Source organism: Mustela erminea, chromosome 3, assembly GCF_009829155.1.
Source record: "Mustela erminea isolate mMusErm1 chromosome 3, mMusErm1.Pri, whole genome shotgun sequence".
NCBI classification, from domain to species: Eukaryota; Metazoa; Chordata; class Mammalia; order Carnivora; family Mustelidae; genus Mustela; species Mustela erminea.
In genome coordinates this window covers 41,449,006-41,473,760 of record NC_045616.1, presented here as the reverse complement: position 1 = coordinate 41,473,760, position 24,755 = coordinate 41,449,006, and the positions used below count along the sequence as shown (strand labels likewise).

The window sequence follows — 24,755 nt, the reverse complement described above, 5'->3', positions numbered from 1 at the left end:
ATATTTTATTCTATTAGAATAAAGACAGTATATTCAAAAATCACATATTCTTCCTTAAATTTCTGACTGCATAATGATTTCAGTTTTATGGTTTCATCTCCTTCATTGATCAACATTAAGTAGAGCTGGTTCACTCTTTTATTAAAGCATTCATACCTAAACTATAAATCAAGCATTCAATATAAGTTTGCCAAGCCCAGTGTATTTGCGAGCATGATGTGAAATTTATTATGGCTTATTAAAGAAACTCACCTTATTTCCAGGACCAAAGAGGAATTGATTTTCCAACCTTCTACAGAGTGCTGGAAGATTGACGAGCCAGCCTTTCGAATGATTTTATCAGAACTATTGACAAGGGATCGACTCAAACACAGTTCACCGTCTCTGAAACAAAACAAAAATGCCAGCTCTGTGAAAGTAAGAAGGATTTTATCTAAGTAGCATAACACATCATTTGATTTGAATTACTGGTGACAACTTTTTCTACATGGTTAGAAGAGGTATGAGATTGAGGAAAGGTATTATGAGAAGTAAGAGACTATGACTTTATCAGGACATCTTTAGACTTACTCTCTTTGAAATAAACACACTGTTCACATAAAGAAAAGCCTTTGTGGTGTTTAAAGAAAAAAAAAATTGTCTTCTAACTCTATCCTCCCTCCCTTTGTGCTTAGACAATAGAGACAGGAAGTTTGGCCACTTCTCTTGCATCTGTATAATTGTGACTCCCAAGATTGCAATTTTATTTTTACAACAAAAAGAGATTTTGTTTTAGAGTAAGACGACTTTGGAGAATCAGCTGATCTGGGCAAGCTGGTGATTCTTTCACTTGCTAACCTATATGTCCTTGGATAATATTCTCTTTCTAGGCCACAGTAGCCTTGCTTTATCTTGAAAATTGCAATAACATTATCTACCATGCAATGACTTTGTGAGAATTCAGCGGGAGTCTGTATGGGAAAGTAATTTATAAAGCACTATAGAAGTGCTAATTCCCAAAATTACACTGAGTCTGAAATCATCTCAACACTGAAGACACTTTCCTGATAGTTGGTGGTGGGGAAACAGAGACTGTAATGAGGAGAAAGAAAACTCATTCAGTAGTCATTTTTAATGGTCTTTTCTATTACATCACACACACAAAATCAACTGTGCCATCCTTTTCAATCAATGCTGTCAGGCAAGCATATAGGTGGCATGGTGGTGCTGGTCATGTTGATGACAGTGACAGATAACCTATGATAGCATTTGTATCATCAGGACCGTTATAGCAAAACCAGTTTATTGTTCAATAGACTATTTTCTTAGTAATTACAGCCATAAACCCAGACTCACAGAAACAAAATGCTACCTGTTTATGGTACAGCCCTTCCAGTATCTGTATTTATTTCTTTACATGTTACCTCTTTTTTAAATCTCAAAAATAGAGTTAAAAAGTAATATGACTATTTGCTCAGACACAAAATCTAAAACTGTGTTTATTATGTAGGCAATCCTCTCCTACTATCAATGGAAACATTGCCTGTGTAACAGCTGTTAGATGAATTCTGTAATTAGAGGCTTATAGTTTGGTATTTTGGTGTGCATTCTTTTTTAAACATGTAGTTCCAATGTGAAGCACTCAAAGCATCACATGCAAATACTCCTTGTGAAATTTAGAACTCTTTAAAAATCAGTATTTTAAACTATCCTACTGATGAAAAGGATACATTTGCATGCCTATGCATGGTCAATAATAATCATCTTATAGAGGTTCTTTAAGACGCTAGGAAGCATAGGGTGCAATTTACTACTCAGTGGCCCAGAAGTCAATTTTTATATTATGTGTTTAATGATAATAACTAGATATGAATGAGAACATGAATATATACAGAAGCTAACGTTCACACTTTTGGAGATGCCTTCAAGAATATGGGTACAAACTCTCACCATTTCTAGGGCAGAGATTTTTTTCCTACCTTTATCTTGCTAGCTGGATTGTTAATACCATCTTTTTCTAACCACAGAGTGTCACAATTATAGCAATTATTTTTTACTCCAATAAACTTCTCATAGAAGTAAAAATATACATGGGCTGGCATTTTTAAATATCTGTGGAAGATTGTTTCACTGACATACAGCTAAGAGTACATTTTGCATGGCAAAATAATTGCTGTGATATACTCAGTTATATGGAGGCTTTTCAGAACCTCCAAGAGTTACAAAAAAGAGTGCTTTAAGGCTCAGTGGGTTAAGCCGCTGCCTTCCGCTCAGGTCATGATCTCAGGGTCCTGGGATCGAGTCCCGCATCGGGCTCTCTGCTCAGCAAGGAGCCTGCTTCCCTCTCTCTCTCTCTCTGCCTGCCTCTCCGTCTACTTGTGATTTCTCTCTGTCAAATAAATAAAATCTTTAAAAAAAAAAAAGTTTAAATCAGTTTTGTATTAATGAAATACTACCATATTACTCTGCTCTTTGAACCATTTTCATTGAACTGATGACAAACCAAAATTCAGTTTCATTCCTGGAAAGAACTTTGAACAAAAATAGCTACTAGTGCCACTTCTTGAAGTAGATGGAATTCCTATGTAAGAAGGCTAGGCTTAGTGCAATCTGAGTCTCTGGAGCAAATTTCTTTGTATAAAGTTAAGTGGGTCTCATGGGATGTTTCCATTTGTGACCTTGGTAGTACTCTGACTTAGAAAGGGTTTTCCTTCAATGCAAGGCATGAAGGATGTTGCCACCCCCTACTAGTTTTTCATTCCAGATCAAACACAATTACTAAACAGCTGCACTGAAAACATTTCTTGCACAGGGCTATACACAGGAAGATCCAACATACACTTCTAAGCAGAAAATCACAAAGCACATCAGGGAAATAAGGAAGCATAAAGCAATATATCTTATAAAGTATTCCTGCTTATGTTGAGCTAAGAAAACCTATTTACAATGATAGTAGTGACAGAAATTAATCATTAGTTATGTTACTAGTTTTTACAAATATTTTTCTCTTTGAAATATGAGTTGCCAGGCATTACTACAACTTATTCTATTAATTCTGGAGTATGTAAGAAATATAATTACTTTTGTTTCTTGAGATTAGGTCCCAAAAGCCCTGCATTCAGCCCCACTAAAAACTCTTCATAACTTGGCTTTGGAATGAATGTGTTCCCCATGAACTAGGTTAAATTTCCTCCGTATTATAAAATTATGAAAGTCATTCAAAAGAAGACTAAGCCTGAGTACCAACGGCAGGCAATTTGGTGTTTTCATTCCCTAAGTGTCAAACAACTAAAAATAAAGATGAGATGTACTACCTTAACCTCCTGCCTACAATTTCTAGTAGAATTCCAAATGAAGCAAGCATACAAAGTGAAAATCCTGGGTTTCCTGATTTGTAAGGGTGTGCTCTACATTAGCATCAACTGGAATTAACTTTGCTGACAATGGCAGTATTCTAACTATGAATGCTTATATCTACTGTCAGTATTATAAGTTTCAGAATTAATATGGACAATCATTCAGTGCAAAAAAGAACAGTTAAGTTAAAAAGGAAATCTCTAGATGATAAGAAAATTAGTCTCATTTGTGATCAAAGAGGAGCACAGTATGTGTCAAGATTTAAAGACTTGCAATTAAAACAAATAGTTGTGTGATATTAAAAGTTTATGCCACACTCTCAGATACATTAACTCATTAAATGGGCACACCCACATGTTTTTATTTGTAGGACCCTTCAGTTAACACCATTATATACAAAGAGTGCACAAAGTCAGTGAACTCATGGGCCAATGGTGAGGCAAGTGTCATTTTTCCCATCATGGAAAAAAAAAAAAAAAAATATATATATATATATATATATGTCAAGAGTAAACCACTTTATAGCCCCATGCCTTTTGAGTCAAAACTTTATTAACTAGTAATCATACCAGGCAATTAATAGGGTTGCATGAAAAGATACATTTCCAATAATTACTTGACCCATTCTCAATTCCTTAGAAAAACCATGCTTTTAGGGCACCTGGGTGGCTCAGTCACTTAAGTGTCTGCCTTTGGCTCAGGTCATGATCCCAGAATTTTGGTATCCAGTCCCACATCAGGCTCTCCGCTCAGTGGGGAGTCTGCTTCTACCTCTGACTCTGCTGCTCCCCGTTTGTTCTCTCTCTCTCTCTCTCTGTTAAATAAATAAATAAATAAAATCTTTTAAAAATGTTTTTTAGTATTTCTCTGCAGGTATGAGAATGTAGATGGTACGCAGGAAAGTTGTGCCTGTGTTCTCTTTTCCTCTGCGTGGAATGACTGTTCAATATCGTATATAAGAACAACGCTGCACTGACTCTCGATGAGACCTCCAGGTAAGGGCGGGGGGGGGGGATGGGGAATAAAGAAACTGCCTATTGGAAATGGTAGCAGGAAAACTAAATATGAGGATTTTTTTTTTTTTTTTTTTTGGCGGGGGGTCGGGGAGAAGGTTCTAAGGTACAAGGACTGAACCTACCGCCCACTCTCAAGTCACGCAGTGCCTCCCAAAGGTCAGAGGCTGCCCGTTACCTGACTTCTGAAATATTAGACCAGGGCTCTGGGGCCCAATCTCCACTTACTCATCACAGAACGAGCCCCTCTAAACGGCCTGGGGTAGACAAGAGTAGAGTCAAAGAGATCACTGGGTCGTTGCATGAGTCAACTCCTCCACCAGAAGCACTATTTGGAAGTTGAAACGAAATCACGAAGCGAACGTTTCCTCTGGAGGGAAAACGGAGAGCGCGCTCAGGGGGACTTAGCTGGGTCCGCAGTCTCCGAGCAGCGCCAAGTCCGCCGAGGGAGGGCAGAGGCGGGCGCGGGGCCGCGGCGGCCGGGGAGCTGCTGGGCGCCTGGAGCGCGGCGCCCGCGGGCGGCTCTCGGCCCTTCCCCCGCACCACGGTAATTGCGTGCGGGCTTTAATTAAGGAGGAGGAGCCCGGCTGCCGACTGAGACGTAGAAGTGATTTTTTTTTTTTTAAAGCGGGGACCTGACTTCTAAAGAGATTCTAACCTGTCCCCGCACTGGATCTCCCACCCTCGCGGAGGAGCGGAGACAACGGTGCGTGCGTACCTCGCTTCCTGTTTGATTAACTCACGCGCCCGCCTCCTTCTTTCTCGGAGGAGCCGGGGAGCAACCGCAGCGCAGCCCCGAGAGGGGGCGAGCGGAACCCAGCCGGGCTAGCCCGACCGCGGCGCGCGTGTCTGCGCCGCCGGCTCCTTGTCGGCACCTCGCCGGCCCGCGGCGTCCAGGGAAGGGCCGCAGGACGAATGTTGCCCGGGAAACGCGGAGCGTCCCAGGTCGGTTCCGAGTTCCCCTGGGAGGGACCCGGGGTGCGCGCCCCCCTTCCTGGCGGCGGTTTAGGGAGGCCCGGAGAGGGCTCCTGGACTGCACCGGGCGCCTCCTGTCGCTCACGGGTCCGCCCACTCCTGCTCCTCAGCGAGCCGAGGGCCCGAACCCTCGGAGTTCTGGCCAGGCTTGGCGGCTTTGTCTGGGCTCACGCTCGCGTTCCGTTCGGAGCCCACCGGCCCGGAAGGGAACAAAGAGCCGCGACCCCCCACGCCCAACCTCCGCCTCTCCCCCACGCGCCGCTTTATCACCTTCCCCGAGACCCCTTTGTCTGCCTGGGAAGCACAGGTCGGCCGTGGATGCCCACGCCCCCGCCCAAAGTCCTGCTTTGCTGACAATTGAGCTCGGCTGCGTTTTCAAGCCACCCACTCCCTGTGTAAACGACCTCCTACAGTTAGCCCCCCCCCTTTTCCAGAATAGACCATTTGTAGATTTGTCGCTGCATAACGACCATCCAGCTCATTCTTTATTAGCTTTTTCATTCCCTCCCAGTCCCTTTCGACTGTACTTCTGCTATCTTAGTTTTCTATAAAAGAGCAAATCCTTTAAGTATAAGCCACCGTCTTGCTCACTGAAATACTCATTACTTAGGGAGCAGCAGGAATATTAAATGGAGTGCATGAAGTTTGTGTGTGTATGTGTGCACGCGTGCACGTTTTAGCAGTCCTTACATGCACATGCACACGCGCGCGCGCACACACACACACACACACACACACACACTGGCAAGGGCTCTATCTTCATTTTGATAAATGTCAGGGAACATAAAAACCAGGCTGGCATCTGCCAGCGTGGAGTTTCCCATAGCGGACGCCTCCGGATAAGGGAGGATTTCCGAAACAGGACTTTGAACAGAGTTGACAACCAGGTTCACATCCTCAGAAAACGCTTCCAAGCTATGTAAGCAACACAAAGTTGCAGCCACCTCCTGGGTAAACTTCAAAGCAACAGAGGCCAGGGGAAGGGAGGAAGGAAGTGCGATTATTTAGAGAACTTACTGGGTGGGGGAAGCTTCTGAACTCATTTAGACAAACTGTAGAAATAGCAGAAATATAGTCTGTGTGAAGCTACAGTACCCGGTTTCTAAAACTGTAACCATGACGCCCATGCGTTTTACCCACAGAAGAGCAAATAGGGAAGAATCCTTGCTTGTATTGGAGTTTCTAATTCAAATGATACACAGATCTACCCAACGCCAAAGAAGAGGAAAGAAACAGAGGAGACACATTTCTGCTTTCTGGGCTTTAACTTCAGCCTTTCAGGAAGCCGGCTCTCTCTATTCTCTCCTTAGAGTGATAGGGCAGAGAAAGAAGGAAGGACAACCACATGGGCAATGAAGACATCTCTCCTGAGTTCTGCCCAGGGCTTAAAAGGACAAGGGCACACGTTCTTTGTTGACACTTCTGCAGTGACTTCTCCTTGGGCGTGCGAAGCCCAGCGCCAGCAAAACTGTCACTACCCCCACACCGGGCAAGTTGAACTCACACTGGGAACATGCCCTGGAGAAGCACACACACCTCGACCAACAGCCTTTGTTATTTAATTCATGAGACTAAACACACAAAAGCTCATCCCAACACACATACTATCCCAACCCTCACTCTACCGACTCTATTCCCATTTCATTTATGGCTTGACTTTTTTGTTTTGTTTTGTTGTGTTATATCCTGAAATGAAGCTTTGCATTTACCCGATGAGTTGCGTCTCCTGGTGCTCCTCAGTTCTTGCTATTTCTTTTGTCTTATAAAAGATCAGGAGCAGACTTATCGTGCAGATCGTCCACCTCTTCCTAATGGAGCGCATCTTGGGTGCCCGGGAAAGTCCTGGTTGCCCCAGCTCCCTCACCTTCTCTTCATAGAAAGGCTCCGTTTTGGGGAGATAGAGTCGCGGGGGAAAATCTGTAAAATTCGAGGAGAACGTGGAGCCGGGATCTCAGGAACAGGTCGCAAGGGTCCTCTGCGTCCGAGCTCCCGCTGGTCCTTGAGCGCTGCCCAGCGCTCTCCCTCCGGGTTCCCGCCAGCCCTGCCCGGGTCGCTCCGCGCCGCCTCCCTGGGGCTCAGGTTTCTTCTCAGATGAGACACCTTGTACATTGGAGGTGGCGGCCGCTTCTGCAGCTGGGTTCGGGGGCGTCACTGGCCCTTCCCTTTTCCTAGCAGGGAAATGATGAGCAAAACCAGCCAATCACCAGACTGAGGGGGCGGAGGCTGCGGTTGCCTCGCGTTGCTGTCGGCTGCTTGGAGAGTAACGTCGCCGGCGCTGACTGCACAGTGCCGGGAGAGGAAGCTTACAAGCTCGCAGTCGTGTACAAACACACACACACACACACACTCGCGCGCACGCACGCACCAGCACTCGCACACCCCGGAGAGAACGCAGCGCGCCAGAAGGAATTGAGGTCGCCTTCCCGGGAAACCAAAGCATCAGCTCTCCGGACGAGTGCGGAGATGGTCTGTCCTTAGCGTGGCGAGGACACCTCAGCTGGGGACAGATTAGAGACGCAGCTTGCTGGAGAGATGCTTCGTTTTCGTTTTCGTATACAGTGGAGGTGGGGGTGTGTGCGCAGAAGGGGTAGCTTCTTCCTGGCGCCTTTGCTGAACGTACACACTCGGACATACACACGTGAACGCGCATACACACGCCCTCCCAAGTAGAGTGAATCGGGGTAGGGAGAGGGAAGGAGGAGGAGGACGTTTTGTATTCAGTGCACAGCTCAATCTGGAAAGTACAAATGCACACATGAGCCAATTAGCTGATCGCCCACTCGGGGCGGGTGGTGGATGACCACCCCGATTCAGGACCTAGTAGGAAACAAGTGATGACAGAGGTGTCAGGCGCTTTGTGGATATTTGTGTGACTCTTTTTCATTGCCATTTGGAAACTCCTCACGCAGGAGTCAAGGAAACTCCAATGCTCCTTAAACTTCACTGCGGAGAAACAGAATTCTGAGAAAAAGCAGCCACCAAGGACATCCTTTTTAAATACAAGTACATCCAGACACGGGAGAAAGAAAGGGGGGATAAAAGAGGTAGGAAGATAAGAAAGGAAAGAAGGAAGGGCAAGTTCTTCCTCAAAAGTCTCAGTGATGTGCATTTAACTTCGGGTTTTCACCTCCTAGTGATTTTCTTACTCCTGTTGTATTGTGTGGCAGGAGTACTTTCAAGTCCTGGTTAACCCTGAGCTGAGTACTTCTTTACTGTTCTGTGGTCTTGCCCTCACTGAGAGGGAAGCTTGCTGCTCTGGTTGTACCTATGCCTTGGTTTGGCTGGTGGTAATCCGTAGGGAGGCACCCCTGGTGTGAAAGCTTGTCTGGAAGCCAGGAATTTCCCTCATCTACCAAGTTCCTCCCCTTCTCCCCTCTCTACCCCTTTCCCATATTTCCAGCAGCTTCTCTCAATTGAATTACTTGTTCCTTCAGGTTGTGCAGAGGCTCCAGCTGCCATCTACTCTTGGGCCCTGGGGGTTTATACTTCCCCAAGTTGGAAAATGATGAGGCCTACCACCACTCCTTGGGCAAGAAGGGGAGTTCTGATTTACGAGCCCCCTGAGGGCTTAAGATAGCCACCGTAACAGCCAGCACCTTTGCTTAAAATCCTGAGGTCCCTGCTAATGTTTGCCTTTCCTTGCCTAGGGTTTAAGAAGTTAAGAACCTCTCAGTTCTCAAGCTTCATCTGAGCAGCCTAGTGAATTGGGGGGTTGGGTCTAAAATGCTCAAAGGAGCAAGTAATTATGAGCCTTTATTGACACTACAAGTGGCCCTCCGGGAGCCTTTGGAGTTTATTGATGTCTGGGCAAATCCTGCTAGCATCTCTATCATACTGACTTCTCAACTAGCAGAAACTGCAAGAATAAAACAGCTTCTTATTTAAGTGAAAAGGGAATTGGGGCAGGAAAAGGGTGGGCAATGCATGGTTAGGATTCTTTAGGTTAATTAAATTCTTTATGTTAACATTTGATTTTTAAACAGTAAACAAGATACTTTGGATTCTAAAAAAAAATACTTGCTGGTGGGGATGGAGTAATATGCATCACTTAATTAAATTCATACAACATATTTTGAGCAGTTAATATGGTCTAGGCAATATGTGAGGGCTTAAGAACACAGAGATGAATAAAATACAGCATCTAACTAGGGAGGAAGCTCACTCACTGTGGGATGGTGGTGGGGAAGACAGATTGTATAAGTATTAATTTGCAATGTGGCACCATGAACTAACACTGGCATTTTAAGTATGTGTCTCCTGTCTGGGTACACTACAGGGTAGAAGCAGATGGAATGTTTAAGTTGTTGGGAACAAGGAAAGTGATCTTTCTGGGAGAAGGCACACATCAACTGGGGTATGCAAACCTAAGAAGTAAACCAGGCAAAGGAATCAGAGGAAAGATTATGTGCACTCCAGAGAGGAAGAGAATGCTGGCTGATGCTTTGGGAAACTTTGAAGTAGTTCAGTACTGTTAGGACACAAAGTGGGAAAAGAGAAGAGTAGGACATAAGTTTTTAGTGGGATTATAATATTCTATAGCTTTGTAATGTCAAATTGTCTTCTCTAATGGGGAAGTTGCAACAAGAAAATCTTCAAGAGGAAAGTGGGTTTAATTCATGTTTTTACTTCATGTGTTTAATTCATGTATTTACTTTAATTCATGTAGTAACTTCAAGTTAAATTAGGGGGAACTGTTCCTCTGGCCCAAGCAGACCAAAACAAACCCACCAATAGCAAAACCAAAGCACGCCAGAACTAGTTAACTAGAACTAGTTAACTAGTTAGTTAAATTTAAACACTGATAAAAGAGAAGAAAAATGAACTCTCCAGCTGTAGAATGCTGCTATTTCTGTATTCATTAAGCATAACACCTTCTATATTGAGGTGAACACTTCTGAATGACTGATAATGGTTTAGTGAGACTCAAGAGATTCCCCTTTCCCATAGTTCAGCAATTTTGAGTTTAGAGAGTAATATAGTATCATTTGTTTAATATGATTAGATTCATGAAATATGCATCCATAACAATTTGCCAGGTTAAAAAAGAAAAAACAAAAACAGAAACGTATAGGCCAACACTTAGACCAAACAAAGGATAGTCTGATTCTTCTCAATATGCAACTAGGTTTAAGAACCATAAACCTAGGGGCACCTGGGTGGCTCAGTTGTTAAGCGTCTGCCTTCAGCTCAGGTCATAATCCCAGGGTCCTGAGATCCAGCCCCACATAGAGCTCCCTGCTAGAAGGAAAGTGTGCTCCTCCCTCTCCCACTCCCCCTGCTTGTGTTCCCCCTCCCTCTGTGTCTCTCTCTGTCAAATAAATAAATAAAAATCTTAAAAAAAAATAAACCTAAATATTGAGTAAGAAGTCTTATTAATGTAAGAGTCTTTTGGACTGAACTCCTTCCATTAAAATGCCCCCTTTTGTTGATCCTAAGAAATTAAAGTTGTTTCTAAATTTCCATTCTATCTTTGGGCTAGAAGTTCTTCAATAGAGAGAACCCATTTTTCTTTATTCAGCACAATTATGCAATTACACAGCACCTGATGAATAAATAATGCAAGTAATGGCAGCTGGTTTTAAAATGTTACTGTATCCTTTAACTTCATGTAAATCATATTTTGATTGCTGGCTGTGCCGTCTACTTTAGCTGGAAAGAAATGGGTAGACACTTGCAGTGTCATAGTTATAATGGCCCATGACATTTTTTTTTTAATTTTTTTTTAATTTATTTGACAGACAGAGATCACAGGTAGACAGAGAGGCAGGCAGAGAGAGAGGAAGGAAAGCAGGCTCCCTGCTGAGCAGAGAGCCCGATGCGGGGCTCGATCCCAGAACCCTGGGATCATGACCCAAGCCGAAAGCAGAGGCTTTAACCCACTGAGCCACCCAGGCGCCCCCCCATGACATTTTTTTAATCAGTCATTTTTTTAAATAGTTTAGGTTTATAACAATATTGAGCAAGAAGTATAAAGACTTTCCTTATACCCTCTCCTCCAAACATGCACAGCCTCCCCCACTATCAACATCCCACACTAGAGTTGTATATTTGTTAAAATCAATGAAACTACATTGACATATCATTGTCATTCACAGTTCATAGTCCACATTAGGCTTCAAGCTTGGTATTGTGTATTCTATGAGCTTTGACAGATGTATAATGACCTATGTCCACCATTATGGTGTCATATGGTTTCCCTGCCCTAAAAATCCTCTGTGTCCTGGCTATTCATGACTGCCTCCCCCAATGCCCACAGCGCCAGGCAATCACTGATCTTTATTGTCTCCATAGCTTTGCCTTTTCCAGAAGTCATAGAGTTGGAATTACACAGGATGTAGCTCTTTCATATTGGCTTCTTTTACTTAGCAATATGCTTTAAAGTTTCCTCTATATTTTTTCACAGCTTAAAAGCTTTTTTTTTTTTTTAACGTCAAGTAAAATTCCATTGTCTGGTTATATCACACTTTGAGTACCTGCTGAAGGACATCTTGGTTGCTTCCAAGTTTGAGCAGTTATGTGTAGCTCTGCTATAAACATCCATGTGTAGTTTGTGTATATACCAAGGAGCATAGTTGCTGGTAAGCTAGATGGTAAGACAGTTGTTAGCTTTATAAGGAACTTGTTTTTATGGCTAAATTGTCTTCCAAGTGGCTGTACTGTTCCCAAACTACCAGCAATGAACGAGAATTTGTGTTGCTCCACATCTTCATCAGCATTTGGTGTTTTAAGTGTTTTGGATTTGGGGCATTCTAATAGGTGTGTAGTGGTATCTCATTGTAGTTTTAATTTGTGTTTTCCTGATGACATGGGATGTGGGACATCTTTTCATATGCTTATTTGCCATCTGTATATCTTCTTTGGCGAGATGTCTATTCAGATCTTTTGTCCTTTTTAAAATTGGATTGTTGTTACTGCTGAATTTAAGAGTTCTTTGTGTATTTTAGATAATTTATCACATATTTCTTTTTGCAAATATTTTCTTCTACTTCATGGCTTGTCTTCTCATTGACAGTGTCTTTCATAAAGCAGAAATTTTAAATTTTGATTAAGTTTATTTAAGTTTGATTGGTTTATCAATCAATATTTGACTAAGTTTATTTAAGTTTGATTGGTTTATCATTTAGTTCCTACATTGATCATTCTTTTAATGTATCTACAAAGTCATTGTCAAATTCAAGGTCATGTAGATTTTTTTCATGTGTTATCTTCTGGGACTTTTATAGTTTCTCATTTTATAGTTGTGTCATTATCTTTTGAGTTAATTTTTGTGAGGAGTGTAGGATATAGCTCCAATTTCTTTTCTTTCCCTCTTTCTTTCGTTTGTTTTTTTGGCATGTGAATGTCTATCTGTTTCAGCACGATTTGCTGAAAGGCTATCTTTTCTGCATTGTTGTTTCCTTTGCTTCTTTGCCAAAGATCAGTTGAATATACTTGTGCCTATTTCTGAGCACTTATCTATTCCATTGATCTATTTTTCTGTTCTTTCACCAATATCACATTTTCTTGATTATTGTACCTTTATAGTAAGTCTTGAAGGCTCATAATGTCAATCCTCTGTTGGTGTCCTGCAATTGTGTTGACTATTGCGAGTCTTTTGTTTCCCAATATAAATTTTAGAATCACTTTGGCAATATCCTCAAAATAACTTGCTCGGATTTTGATTGGAATTGCGTTAAATCTAGAGAGCAAGTTAGAAAGAATTGGCATGTTGACAGTATTGAGTCTTCTATACGTGAACATGGATTAACTCTTATTTAGTTCTCATTTGGTTCATTTCTTTTGATTCAGAATTTGGCATATTTCTGCACATATCTAGTTGTATTTATATCTATTTTATTTTTCTGAATGCAAATATAAATGTGGTTTGGTTTTTTTTTTTTTTTCATTTCAAATTCCAATTGTTCCTTGCTAGTAGTGCCTATGACATTTTAATAATGGGAATGTTGGCTCATTAGTCAATAATCTCCAGAGAAACAGAACCAAGTCTGTCTCCCCAGAAAGAAAGAGATTATTTTAGGGAATTGATCATGTGATTGTAGGTGTTGATAATTCCCAGAACTGTGGAGGAGGCTGATAGGCTTGAGACCTGAGAAGAGGGAAGAATTGATGCTGTAGTTTAAGTCTGAGAACATCTGGAGGCAGTCATCCCTCTTGCTTGGGGAAATTCAGTCTGTTTTTTTCTTAAGGCCTTCAGTTTATTGAATGGGGACCACCCATACTATGGGGGATAATCTGCTTTACTCACACTAATTTAAATATTACTAAAACAACAACAACAAAAATACCTTCATGGTAACATCAAGTTCTAAAATGGCCTTTGACCAAATATGTGGGTACCATGGCCTAATTGAGTTGTTGTATAAAATCATCACAGAGGGGCTGGTTGAAGTTCTTGTTAATGACCTTAAAATATAGTGAGGATTATCCATGCAAAGCCTTTTACCTATGAATCAATGATCAAGAAAAGCAAGGAGCATATTAATGAGAAAATTCAGCTTTTCACCACTAGACAGCTCAATCTCTTTTATTTTTTTCTGGACAAAATATCTAGTTTAAAAAATTATTCTAAATTAATTTATTTTACCTATGTAAATAGCCATAAAATTTTCACAAATTTTTTTCTGTATATATATTCCTCCTCTTTCTGTTACTTATGTTTTGTTTTCATCCTTAATAACCAAATATAATAAGTTTACAACAGAAGGATGACCTTGACTTTAAGTGCAAGCTAAAATGATGAATCTAGTGAAATTTCTGGAACAGGATAAATCCCATCATTACTATTCTCAGTTCTTTACCTTATGTAACCCATGGTACTTACATTATCCTTTGCATTTAATACTTGATCTCTATTTAATCATGAATATCCATAGAAGAGACAATCCTTAACTACTGTTAATCAAATATTCTTTAATTTGTAATATTCATTTGAAATGTTCTGTGAGACATCTTTTAACTACTGCTAATCAAATATACCGCAATTGGGAATGGGCACTTCATGTGCTCATTTTAGTCCGCATTTTAGTTGTTCATAGATTCTTAACTCTTTAGTTCTATAATCCTAGCTCTTGCTGTTTTATTTTGTATTGCACAGATCCCTGAAATGTTAAAATAAAGAGATAGACTGTCCTATACATGTTTTGGGAAATCTTCATTGATCTACATTATTATCTAGAAATATTTTTTCTGTGTTCTCTTTTTGCTGTGTTTACTGTGTTCATTGGTGATGGGAAGAACAGAAGGGAAGGACGAGAGTAACTTGGGCTAAAAACTGCCCAAACAGCTTTCCTACTGCATACCGATCGCTTATTTATTAGTTTTCTATGTTGCTATCTAGAGAGTTTATTATGTGGGCTTGTAATTTCTTTAATCTTTGTGAACTTTCTAAATGTCTCCCTTATATCTGAATTAGATGCAGTTTCTTCCTCCTCTCTTACTATATTTCTTTTCTTCTCTTGCCCAGTGCAATTGCCCACTTAATTTCCTCTTTAACGTAACCCACCTTCCTTTTATATTACTTTCAGTTCATCATAATGAAAGAAAAAGAGAATGTTCAAGTTGTTAAAAAGTTATTTTTATAGGTCTATCTTTTTCTAGATATATATGTGTGTGTGAATATATGTATATATACATATACACATCTCTGTAATTGCTTTTATAGTTATAATAGTATAGAAGGAGTATCTGGAAAATATCATTTCAATGTACATAATTATAATAAGAACAGTCCTATGTAAATCAAATATTGTGATGCAGACATTTTAAATGATTCATTAGTGTTTATTATTTCAAAATTCTAAAGAAAAATACTTTCGAACTCATTATTAACTTTAACTGGTAAACATTATTAACAGGTAAAGCCCATAGAAGACTTTTGTTCATACAGTAAATTAAATACATAAAGTAAATTAAATACACACAAACACATACACATACAATGAATTGGCAATATTTTAAATTTGTTTTCAAAAATGTTGTAAGAGTTGTTAATACCAGACTCACCTGCTCTAGTGGTAACAATTCAGTGGGATTAAATAGCTGTTTCATCTCTCCCTCTAATTTTTGTTCATTCCAGAATTTATTAACTTATTTTATCTACTTGGTCTCCATATGTATTTGAGCTTGTAATACTTCAAGTAAATAATTCTATTAAAGGATATGCATTTCATGATTTACCTGTTTAATGGACTGAAATTTTGATAATCTTGGCTTTTATAAAGTAAATAGTTGAGCAAATAACTAAATAAAGCCCTTATGAACTAAAATTTTGATTGCTGAGTCTAGCAATGCCTGCTGACTCTGCCAGCAGGAGAAAGTTTCTCTGGGAGAATGAATCAATAGATACTTATCGGAGGGAGCCTGTGGGAATAAAGGAGTAATAATGAGTCTAGTTCACATCTGACCTGTACTTCATAATATAAATAATTAATCTGTCTTCTACATTACCGCAATCCTACTTCCAACATTTCACTGGAAAACTTTATGTAAATACTGATGGATAACATAGGTATTAAAGCTAAACACATTTTCTCAAATACATAGTTTATGAAAATTATGATAACTTATATTGGTTATAATTATGTTCCTATCATTAGAAAAACCAAGAAATACATTTTAAAATTCTACTGGGAAGATCCAGATGTCTAGGAATTTTACACCTCTTGTATGACCTGAATGTAAAACTATTTACCTTTGACCACATATGTTAGATGGAGATATGAAGAAGAAAGTAGATTATATTTATTGGATTTATTCACTAATGATTTTTTGACAGAGAAATGAACTTATAGGAACTCTTAGGGGTGAATGGGTTATTATAACATTTTTCCCATTTATTTTTTAAATTTTTATTTATTTTTTTAATTTCTTCTCAGTGTTCCAGAATTCACCGTTTATGCACCACACCCAGTGCTCCATATAATACGTGTCCTCTGTAATACCCACCCCACCAGGCCCACCAAACCTCCCCCCCCGCTCCCCTCCAAAACCCTCAGATTGTTTCTCAGAGTCCACAGTCTCTTGTGGTTCGTCTCCCCCTCCAATTTCCCCAAACTCCCTTCTCTCCAAATCCCCATGTCTGCCATGTTATTCCTTATGCTCCACAAATAAGTGAAACCATATGATAATTGACTCTCTCTGCTTGACTTATTTCACTCAGCATAATCTCCTCCAGTCCTGTCCATGTTGATACACAAGTTGGGTATTCATCCTTTCTGATGGAGGCATAATACTTCATAGTATATATGGACCCCATCTTCCTTATCCATTCATCTGTTGAAGGGCATCTTGGTTCCTTCCACAGTTTGGTGTCTGTGGCCATTGCTGCTATGAATGTTGGGGTATAGATGGCCCTTCTTTTCACTACATCAATACCTTTGGGGTATTGATGGCAGGGTCATAGGGAAGCTCTATTTTTAATTTCTTAAGGAATCTCCACACTGTTTTCCAAAGTGTCTGCATCAACTTGCATTCCCACCAACAGTGTAGAAGGGTTCCCCTTTCTCCACATCCTCTCCAACACAGGTTGTTTACTGTCTTGTTGATTTTGGCCATTCCATCTGGTGTAAGGTGGTATCTCAATGTGGTTTTGATTTGAATCTCCCTGATGGCTAGTGATGATGAGCAGTTTTTCATGTGTCTGTTAGCCATTTGTATGTCTTCATTAGAGAAGTTTCTGTTCATGTCTTCTGCCCATTTCTTGACATGATTATCTGTTTTGTGTGTGTTGAGTTTGAGGAGTTCTTTATAGATCCTGGATATCAGCCCTTTGTCTGTATTGTCATTTGCGAATATCTTCTCCCATTTCGTGTGTTGCCTCTTTGTTTTGTTGACTGTCTCCTTTGCTGTGCAGAAGCTTTTGATCTTAATGAAGTCCCCAGAATTCATTTTCGCTTTTGTTTCCTTTGCTTTTGGAGACATATCTTGAAAGAAGTTGCTGTGGCTGATATTGAAGAGGTTACTGCTTATGTTCTCCTCTAGGATTCTGATGGATACCTGCCTCACATTGAAGTCTTATCCATTTTGAGTTTTTGTTTGTGTGTGGTATAAGAGAATGGTTGAGTTTCATTCTTCTACAGATAGCTGTCCAATTTTCCCAGCACCACTTATTGAAGAGACTGTCTTTTTTACACTGTATATTTTCCTGCTTTGTTGAAGTTTATTTGACCATAGAGTTGAAGGTCCATATCTGGGCTCTCTACTCTGTTCCACTGGTCTGTGTGTCTGTTTTTGTGCCAGTACCATCCTGTCTTGGTGATCACAGCTTTGTAGTAAAGCTTGAAATCAGGCAACATGATGCCCTCAGTTTTGTTTTTCTTTAGCATTTTAGGGTCTCTTAGCATTTTCTTTAACATTTCCTTAGCAATTTGGGGTCTCTTCTGATTCCATACAAACTTTAGGATTGTTTGCTACAGCTCTTTGAAATATGCCAGTGGAATTTTGATTGGAATGGCATTGAAAGTATAGATTGCTCTAGGCAGTATAGACATTTTAACAGTGTTTATTCTTCCAATCCATGAGCGTGGAATGGTCTCCATCTTTTTATGTCTTCTTCAATTCCTTTCATGAGTGTTCTGTAGTTCCTCAAGGACAGATCCTTTACCTCTTTGGTTAGGTTTATTCCTAGGTATCTTATGGTTCTTGGTGCTATAGTAAATGGAATCAATTCTCTAATTTCCCTTTCTATATTTTCACTGTTAGTATATAAGAAAGCAACTGATATCTGTGCATTGATTTTGTATCCTGCCACATTGCTGAATTGCTGTATGAGTTCTAGTAGTTTGGGATGGAGTCCTTTGGGTTTTCCATATAAAGTATCACTTCATCTGCAAAGAGAGAGTTTGACTTCTTCGGTGCCAATTTGAATACATTTTGTTTCTCTTTATTGTCTGATTGCTGTTGCTAGGACTTCTAATACTATGTTGAATAAGCGTGTTGAGAGTGAGCATCCTTGTCGTGTTCCTGATCTCAAAGGGAAGGCTGTGACCTTTTTCCCATTGAGGATGATATTTGCTGTGGGTTTTTCATAGATAAATCTTATGAAGTTGAGGAATGTTCCCTCTGTCCCTATACTTTGAATCATTTTAATCAGGAATGGATGCTATATCTTGTCAAATGCTTTTTCTGCATCAATTGAGAGGACCATGTGGTTCTTCTCTCTTCTCTTATTGATTTGTTCTATCACATTGATTGATTTGTGAATGTTGAACCACCCTTGGATCCAATGGATCAATCCCACCTGGTCATGGTGGCTTTTTAGTATATGTGCTGCCGAAGCGAGCACATGGTGGCTTTTTAATGTACTGTTGGATCCTATTAGCTAGGATCTAATTGAGAATCTTGGCATCCATATTCATCAGGGATATTGGTCTGAAATTCTCCTTTCTGATGGGGTCTTTGCCTGGTTTGGTGACCAGGGTAGTACTGGCTTCATAAAAAGAGTCTGGAAGTTTTCCTTCTGCTTCAAATAGCTTCAGAAGAATAGGTATTATTTCTTCTTTGAAAGTTTGGTAGAATTCCCTAGGGAATCCATCAGGTCCTGAGCTCTTGTTTTCTGGGAGGTTTTTGGTCACTGCTTCAGTCTCATTACTAGATATTGTTCTATTCAGGTTGTCAGTTTCTTCCTGATTCAGTTTTGGAAGTTTATAGTTTTCCAGGAATGTATCCATTTAATCTAGGCTGCTTAACTTATTGGCATATAACTGTTGAAAATAATTTCTGATGATTGTTTCTATTTCTTTGGTGTTAGTTGTGATCTCTCCCTTTTCATTTATAATTTTGTTAATTTGGGTCTTCTCTCTTTTCTTTTGGCTTAGCTTGGCCATTTGATCTCTGCTGTAATCTTGATTATTTCCCTTCTTGTGTGTGGGGTTGGCTTAATTTGTTGTCGATTCTCCAGTTCTTTAAGGTATAAAGAAAGCTGGTGTATTCTGGATTTTTCAATTTTTTTGAGGGAGGTCCCCCTTAGGACCACTTTTGCTGTATCCCATAGGTTTTGGACCGATAGCGTCTTCATTCTCATTCATTCTCATAACATTTCTTTTTTTAATAACATTTCTGATGTATAGAATTCTTTCAGAGACTATCACAGAATGCATGAAGATTTTGAATGTGTGTCCTTGGTATGATAGATATCTTCCATATGTCTGTTGAGGTGAGCAGAGATGTTTGGGCAGTTTTTTATAATATATAATATAATATAATATAATATAATATAATTTTTTAATAATTCTTTTCCATGGATGTTGAGATCCCTCTGAAGATGCAGTTACCCACAGGAAGCATCAAAACTAGCCTTATAGGGCGCCTGGGTGGCTCAGTGGGTTAAGCCGCTGCCTTCGGCTCAGGTCATGATCTCAGGGTCCTGGGATCGAGTCCCACATCGGGCTCTCTGCTCAGCAGGGGGCCTGCTTCCCTTCCTCTCTCTCTGTGATCTCTTCCCTTCCTCTCTCCTACTGTGATCTCTCTCTGTCAAATAAATAAATAAAATCTTTAAAAAAAAAAAAACTAGCCTTATATCATTGGTTCTCTGTTGACCAATTGTAGAACAAATGCAAAAACATTCTTTAAACAATGAGTTGATTCAACTACCCACTTCATATCATGGTAGAGCTATTCACCACCTCTAGTCAAGGAGTTAAAGAGGGAGACTTTGGAAACCTTGTATTTTTATTATCTTCTTACTTTATAGATTAAAACAAAATAAGTTAATATGTTTTCAAGTCATTTGCATAAAGTATTGATTTGTAGAGGAGGGAAACTTTTCTTTCCTTCTAGATTCTTTTCTTGATCTAATAATTAAAGACATAAGACAGATTAACAGGAGAAAAAGAAATTTAATTTTATACATAGAGGAGCTCATAAAAATATGAGACTCAAAGAAATGACCAAAGCAAATAGCTTTTATACTTTTAGATAAAGAAAAAATAAATTTGTGATAAATTGACAAGACAAAGAATTTTGAGCTTCTTATAGTAAATTAGTGAGGAGATAACAAGATTTGTTTATATAGCCTGCTAGGCCTTGACATCACTAACTCTAATGCTAAGATTGTCTTCTAACTCCTAATATAGGCAGGGTACCTTTCACAGGGGAGATTCACTTCTTGCTTTCAGGGGAACAAAAAAGGTTAAAGTGTCCTCCTCCTCTTCCTCCATTACCTCCTCCTCCTTTTTTGAAGATTTTATTTATTTATTTGAAAGAGATCACAAGTAGGCAGAGAGGCAGGTGGGCTGGGGGGGGCGGGCGGGGGGAAGCAGGCTCCCTGCTGAGCAGAGAGCCCGATGCAGGCTCCATCCCAGGACCCTGAGACCATGACCTGAGCTGAAGGCAGAAGCTCAAAGCACTGAGCGCCCCTAGGTGCTCCTAGAGTGTCCTTCTTGTACCCGATATTTCCTGAGTAACTGTAATTTAAAATAACCAATATGCCAAAATATGTTTTGGGGTGGCATATTTTTCTCCCTTTCATATTAATTTACCCATTAGTTAAAAAACATTCCTTGAGTACTTACTGTTTGCCGGATATTATACTTGGCACTGAAGATACAGCAGAGTACAGAACAGACAAATGTCTTCTTGAGGAGTTTAATTTCTACATGTAGAAAGATATGATAAAAGGGAAGAAAAGGAAAAAATGGGGGTAATTACATATTGTGATTAGTGCTGTGAAGGAGTAACAAGGCAATGTAACAGGATAATAATGGGTCTGTTCTTTGAATAAGATGGTCAGGGAAGGGCTCTCTGAGGAAGTGACATTTGAAATGAGATTTGCAGAGTAAGAGAGAGCTATGAACTGGGTAAGACCATTATAGGCTGAGAGAATAGCAAATACAAAGGCCAAGAAGTAGAGAATGGCTAGGCAGAAATGTCAGAAAATAAAGAATACAATGGAAGCCATTATATCGTGGATAATAAATTAAACAAAATAGAAGATACTGTATAAGAAGATATTTGCTGAAAGCAAATTTCTGAATTATTTATACCAAAGCCTGGAAAAGTGAAATTATGTGGGACATGTAGCATTACTTTTAGGTAGTGCTACTTGTCTATTTAATGCTTGAGCTCATGAATTTAAACAGAGCCTTGTCAGTGTGGTTATATGACTATTTCTAGCTGAGTTGAGTTATCCAGGCTTTAGACAACATAATCTATACATTTAAGTTCAATGAGAGTTGAAGTTTTGTCAGAGAAGTATGGCAGAGGGAGAGAAAATAAGAGTTGTACGTACTTTATTAATGAAAATAGTGATGAACTAAGATGATACTCTAAGATGGAAGAAAGGAAAGTGAAAACATAAGGGGACAGATGCATTAAGATAAAGTCTACAACCCAGTGGGATGAAATTTCAATGTAATGAAGTAGATTTAAGGGGCCACCAGAGACAGTAAGCTAAAGAGGTGATAGACGGTACTCAGAGAGAGATACTTACAAATTGGATTTCAGGGGAAAATAAGTTAATGGTGGTGCAAGATTCAAAATTTTTATGGGAATAGGAGACTAATGGGAGACTGAATTGAGGTGAAACCAAATTTTACTAGCAAAGAGAAAAACAAGAAGAGGAGAAGAGCTAGGGTGTTGGATGAATTGCCATATGATTGTTTGAGGTCACTAAGAATGATGGAAGGTAAGTGTGGATTACATGAGTTGATCAGCTGATCAGTTACATGATTTCCATGAGTTGATTAGTTATTAGTGACTTCATCTTAAATTGTTATAACCCAAAGGCAAAGAAATAATTTTTCAGCAGCTCTGGATTGCAGATGCCTTCTTATTCAAGATTTTTTTTTTTTATTTTGTATTAATGTGAATTCCAAATAACTTTAATATTATTTTTATTTTTGTTAAACAGTATATTTTTCACTCTTGCTTGATGCAACATCTAAAATGGATTCAAATTAGAACTCCAGGTTTGCTGTTTAAGTATTTAATTTTGGTTATTTTCTAATCAAGTATGCATTTTATTAGTTAGCTTTATTAAAAACAAATGACCCTCCCCAAATCATAGTAGTTTACAATGACACACATTTATTTCTTTTTCATGATAGGTGTCAGTGGCTTTCATTCAACTTCTGTGGCTTGGCCACAGGTCTTCTCAGGTTCCTCTTTTTTTGGGACAGCCAAAAAACAGGAACTCTTGATGCCTTTCAAAGGTTTCTGTATGTTATGTTCCCTCACATGCCTTTGGCTAAAGCTTGTATTGCAGGCAAGTCCCAAATCAATAGGAAGTATGTTGGCTTTAATGTAGACCATGAACTCAGCGGCATTACTGGGCTTGCTAAAATGTAACACAGAGGCCCCTGGGGGTGAGGCAAGTTTTCAAAGGGTGTGGGCCTTTGGAATGCCAAGGTCTGCCTGACCACTCTGACTTTGGAATGCGGCTGGGGCTCCGCCATCTAAGATATGTATGCATTGTCCCTTAGGCTATGTTTAGCAGAACTCCTAGAATAGGCAGATTAGCATATCCTATCTTTCAGGTAAACAGATCCTCCCAGTTGAGTAAGACCCCCTGTCACACATCACTGTGTTTGAGAAACAGTGATAAGGATTTGTTTTATCCTGAAGGACCAATAAAAGCAGGAGTAAAGACCAGCAAAGGTACTTCTTCTCTGAACATTGACCCCTTTGGCTTCTCCTCTTTCAGAGCAAAGTTTGGAGTCATCTTTCATCTGTGAGTACTGGCTTGCTGGCCATTCCCAGCAGCAGTACTGTATGCGTCCTTCAGGAGGTCTCTGCATGCCTCGTGTCCATGAGTTAGGCGGGATAAAGCCCTTACTAGGAAGAAAAGAGAGCAGAAATTTAGCAGCAAAAATAAGATATACTAATGGAAGGTAGCACTGATACCTTACACGAGATAAAAAGTTAAAATAGATCCGTGGCTCGTTAGTGCTCAGGAGATAAATCCACTCTGGGCAAATAGACATGTGTCTGCCAAGGGTAGAAATCCAAATGCTGACAGTTTTGCAGGGTCCGAAGGGATAGGAGATTTAAAGGCAGAATAAATGTCAAGAATTTTTCTGGAAAAATTATAGAAAATAAAAGCAGGTGAAGCAGTGGGCGTAGTAGCACTGTTAGAAAAGAAAGGTTAGCTGGTCCATATTCCTAAAACCCCCACAAAGTAGCAATTATATTGTAAAATTTTCCTGCTCCCATTGTCGAACCACTGAATTTACTGACTCAAATATATGATGTTGTTCCATGTGTCAGAGGGCAGGCTCACATTATTTATAGCTAATAGCTGGTTTTATTCATCTCAGCGTAGGGAGGCTTTTGCTAGGGGGCTAAATGTATTTGAAGGCTGATGGCCAAAGCTCTCGTTCCCCTAGGACCATGGTTGGGTAGGAGCTTCCAAACTTGTTTCTCGGGTTTCTTTTCTTTACTATTTCTGGATTGATTGTAACCCTTTCTGATTGGCATGTTTATTCCGTAGCATTCTTAATCCATAGTCAGGTTACACTTAGGTATTCACAGCTATGTAGCTATCCTGTCTCCCTCGTATAACATTGTGTCTGCTCTTTAATTTTAGAATTTTGCTCTCAGGAAGCAACCGTTGCTACACTCCATTCTAAAATTTTAGAGGGTATACCTTATTGTAATTCCAGAGAACAGACATGACATACACATGAATCTGAGTCTTAAGAGAAAGTTTCCCTTAATTATATCACATCACAAAATTAATAATTTAACATTTGAAAGATGGACATCAAAACTCTGGAATATGAAGCCAACAACACAAGATACCCGTCAAGGGGAGAAAGAACAAAGGAACAATTAGCTATGAGAATAGAGGTGTTAATAAACGTGTAACAGTGAGTTTAGTTATGCTCTGTCATTGTCTGTCATGGACTTTATTTATTTATTTATTTATTTATTTATTTTTATAAAGATTTTGTTTATTTACTTGACAGAAAGATTGCAAGCAGGCATAGAGGAGGCAGAGAGAGGAGGAAGCAGGCTCCCCGCTGAGCAGAGAGCCTGATGCCGGGCCAGATCCTGGGACCCAGAGATCATGACCTGAGCCTAAGGCAGAGGCTTTAACCCACTGAGCCACCCAGGTGGCCCTGTCATGGACTTTAGAGAGAGTCATTCTAATTTTGTTGATATAACTTACATTCAGTGAGATGTATTCTTAAGGAGGCAATTTTTAAAATTTTTTTTTGTATTTTTAATTAACATATAATATATTATTAGCCCCAGGGGTACAGGTCTGTGAATTGCCACGCCAGGTTTACGCACTTCATAGCACTCACCAGAGCACATAACTTCCCCAATGTCCATAACCCACCCCTACCCGCAACCCTCATTTTGTTTGTGAGATTAAGAGTCTCTTATGTTTTATCTTTAAGGAAACAATTTGATTAGTTTGGTAAAATCCAAAAGCAGTAACTAGAACTCTGGTCAGAGCATAGAACATTCCATCAGTCCAGAAATGCCCTC

General features: G+C 39.7%; 1 protein-coding gene and 1 long non-coding RNA gene across 2 annotated transcripts in view; one reads left to right on the top strand and one right to left on the bottom strand.

Annotated features, from left to right (window-relative positions):
• ST8SIA4 (ST8 alpha-N-acetyl-neuraminide alpha-2,8-sialyltransferase 4) overlaps nt 1-7,533 on the bottom strand; it is a 97,701-nt gene extending 90,168 nt beyond the window's left edge. The window contains 4 exon segments of the mRNA XM_032335663.1: nt 253-384; nt 7,034-7,224; nt 7,226-7,312; nt 7,314-7,533. Coding sequence (XP_032191554.1) covers nt 253-384; nt 7,034-7,224; nt 7,226-7,312; nt 7,314-7,433 — 530 coding nt within the window. The 5' untranslated portion in view covers nt 7,434-7,533.
• LOC116586087 overlaps nt 4,562-24,755 on the top strand; it is a 281,544-nt gene continuing 261,350 nt past the window's right edge. The window contains exon 1 of the long non-coding RNA XR_004283883.1: nt 4,562-5,294. This is a non-coding gene — a long non-coding RNA (uncharacterized LOC116586087). The remainder of the gene's footprint in view (nt 5,295-24,755) is intronic.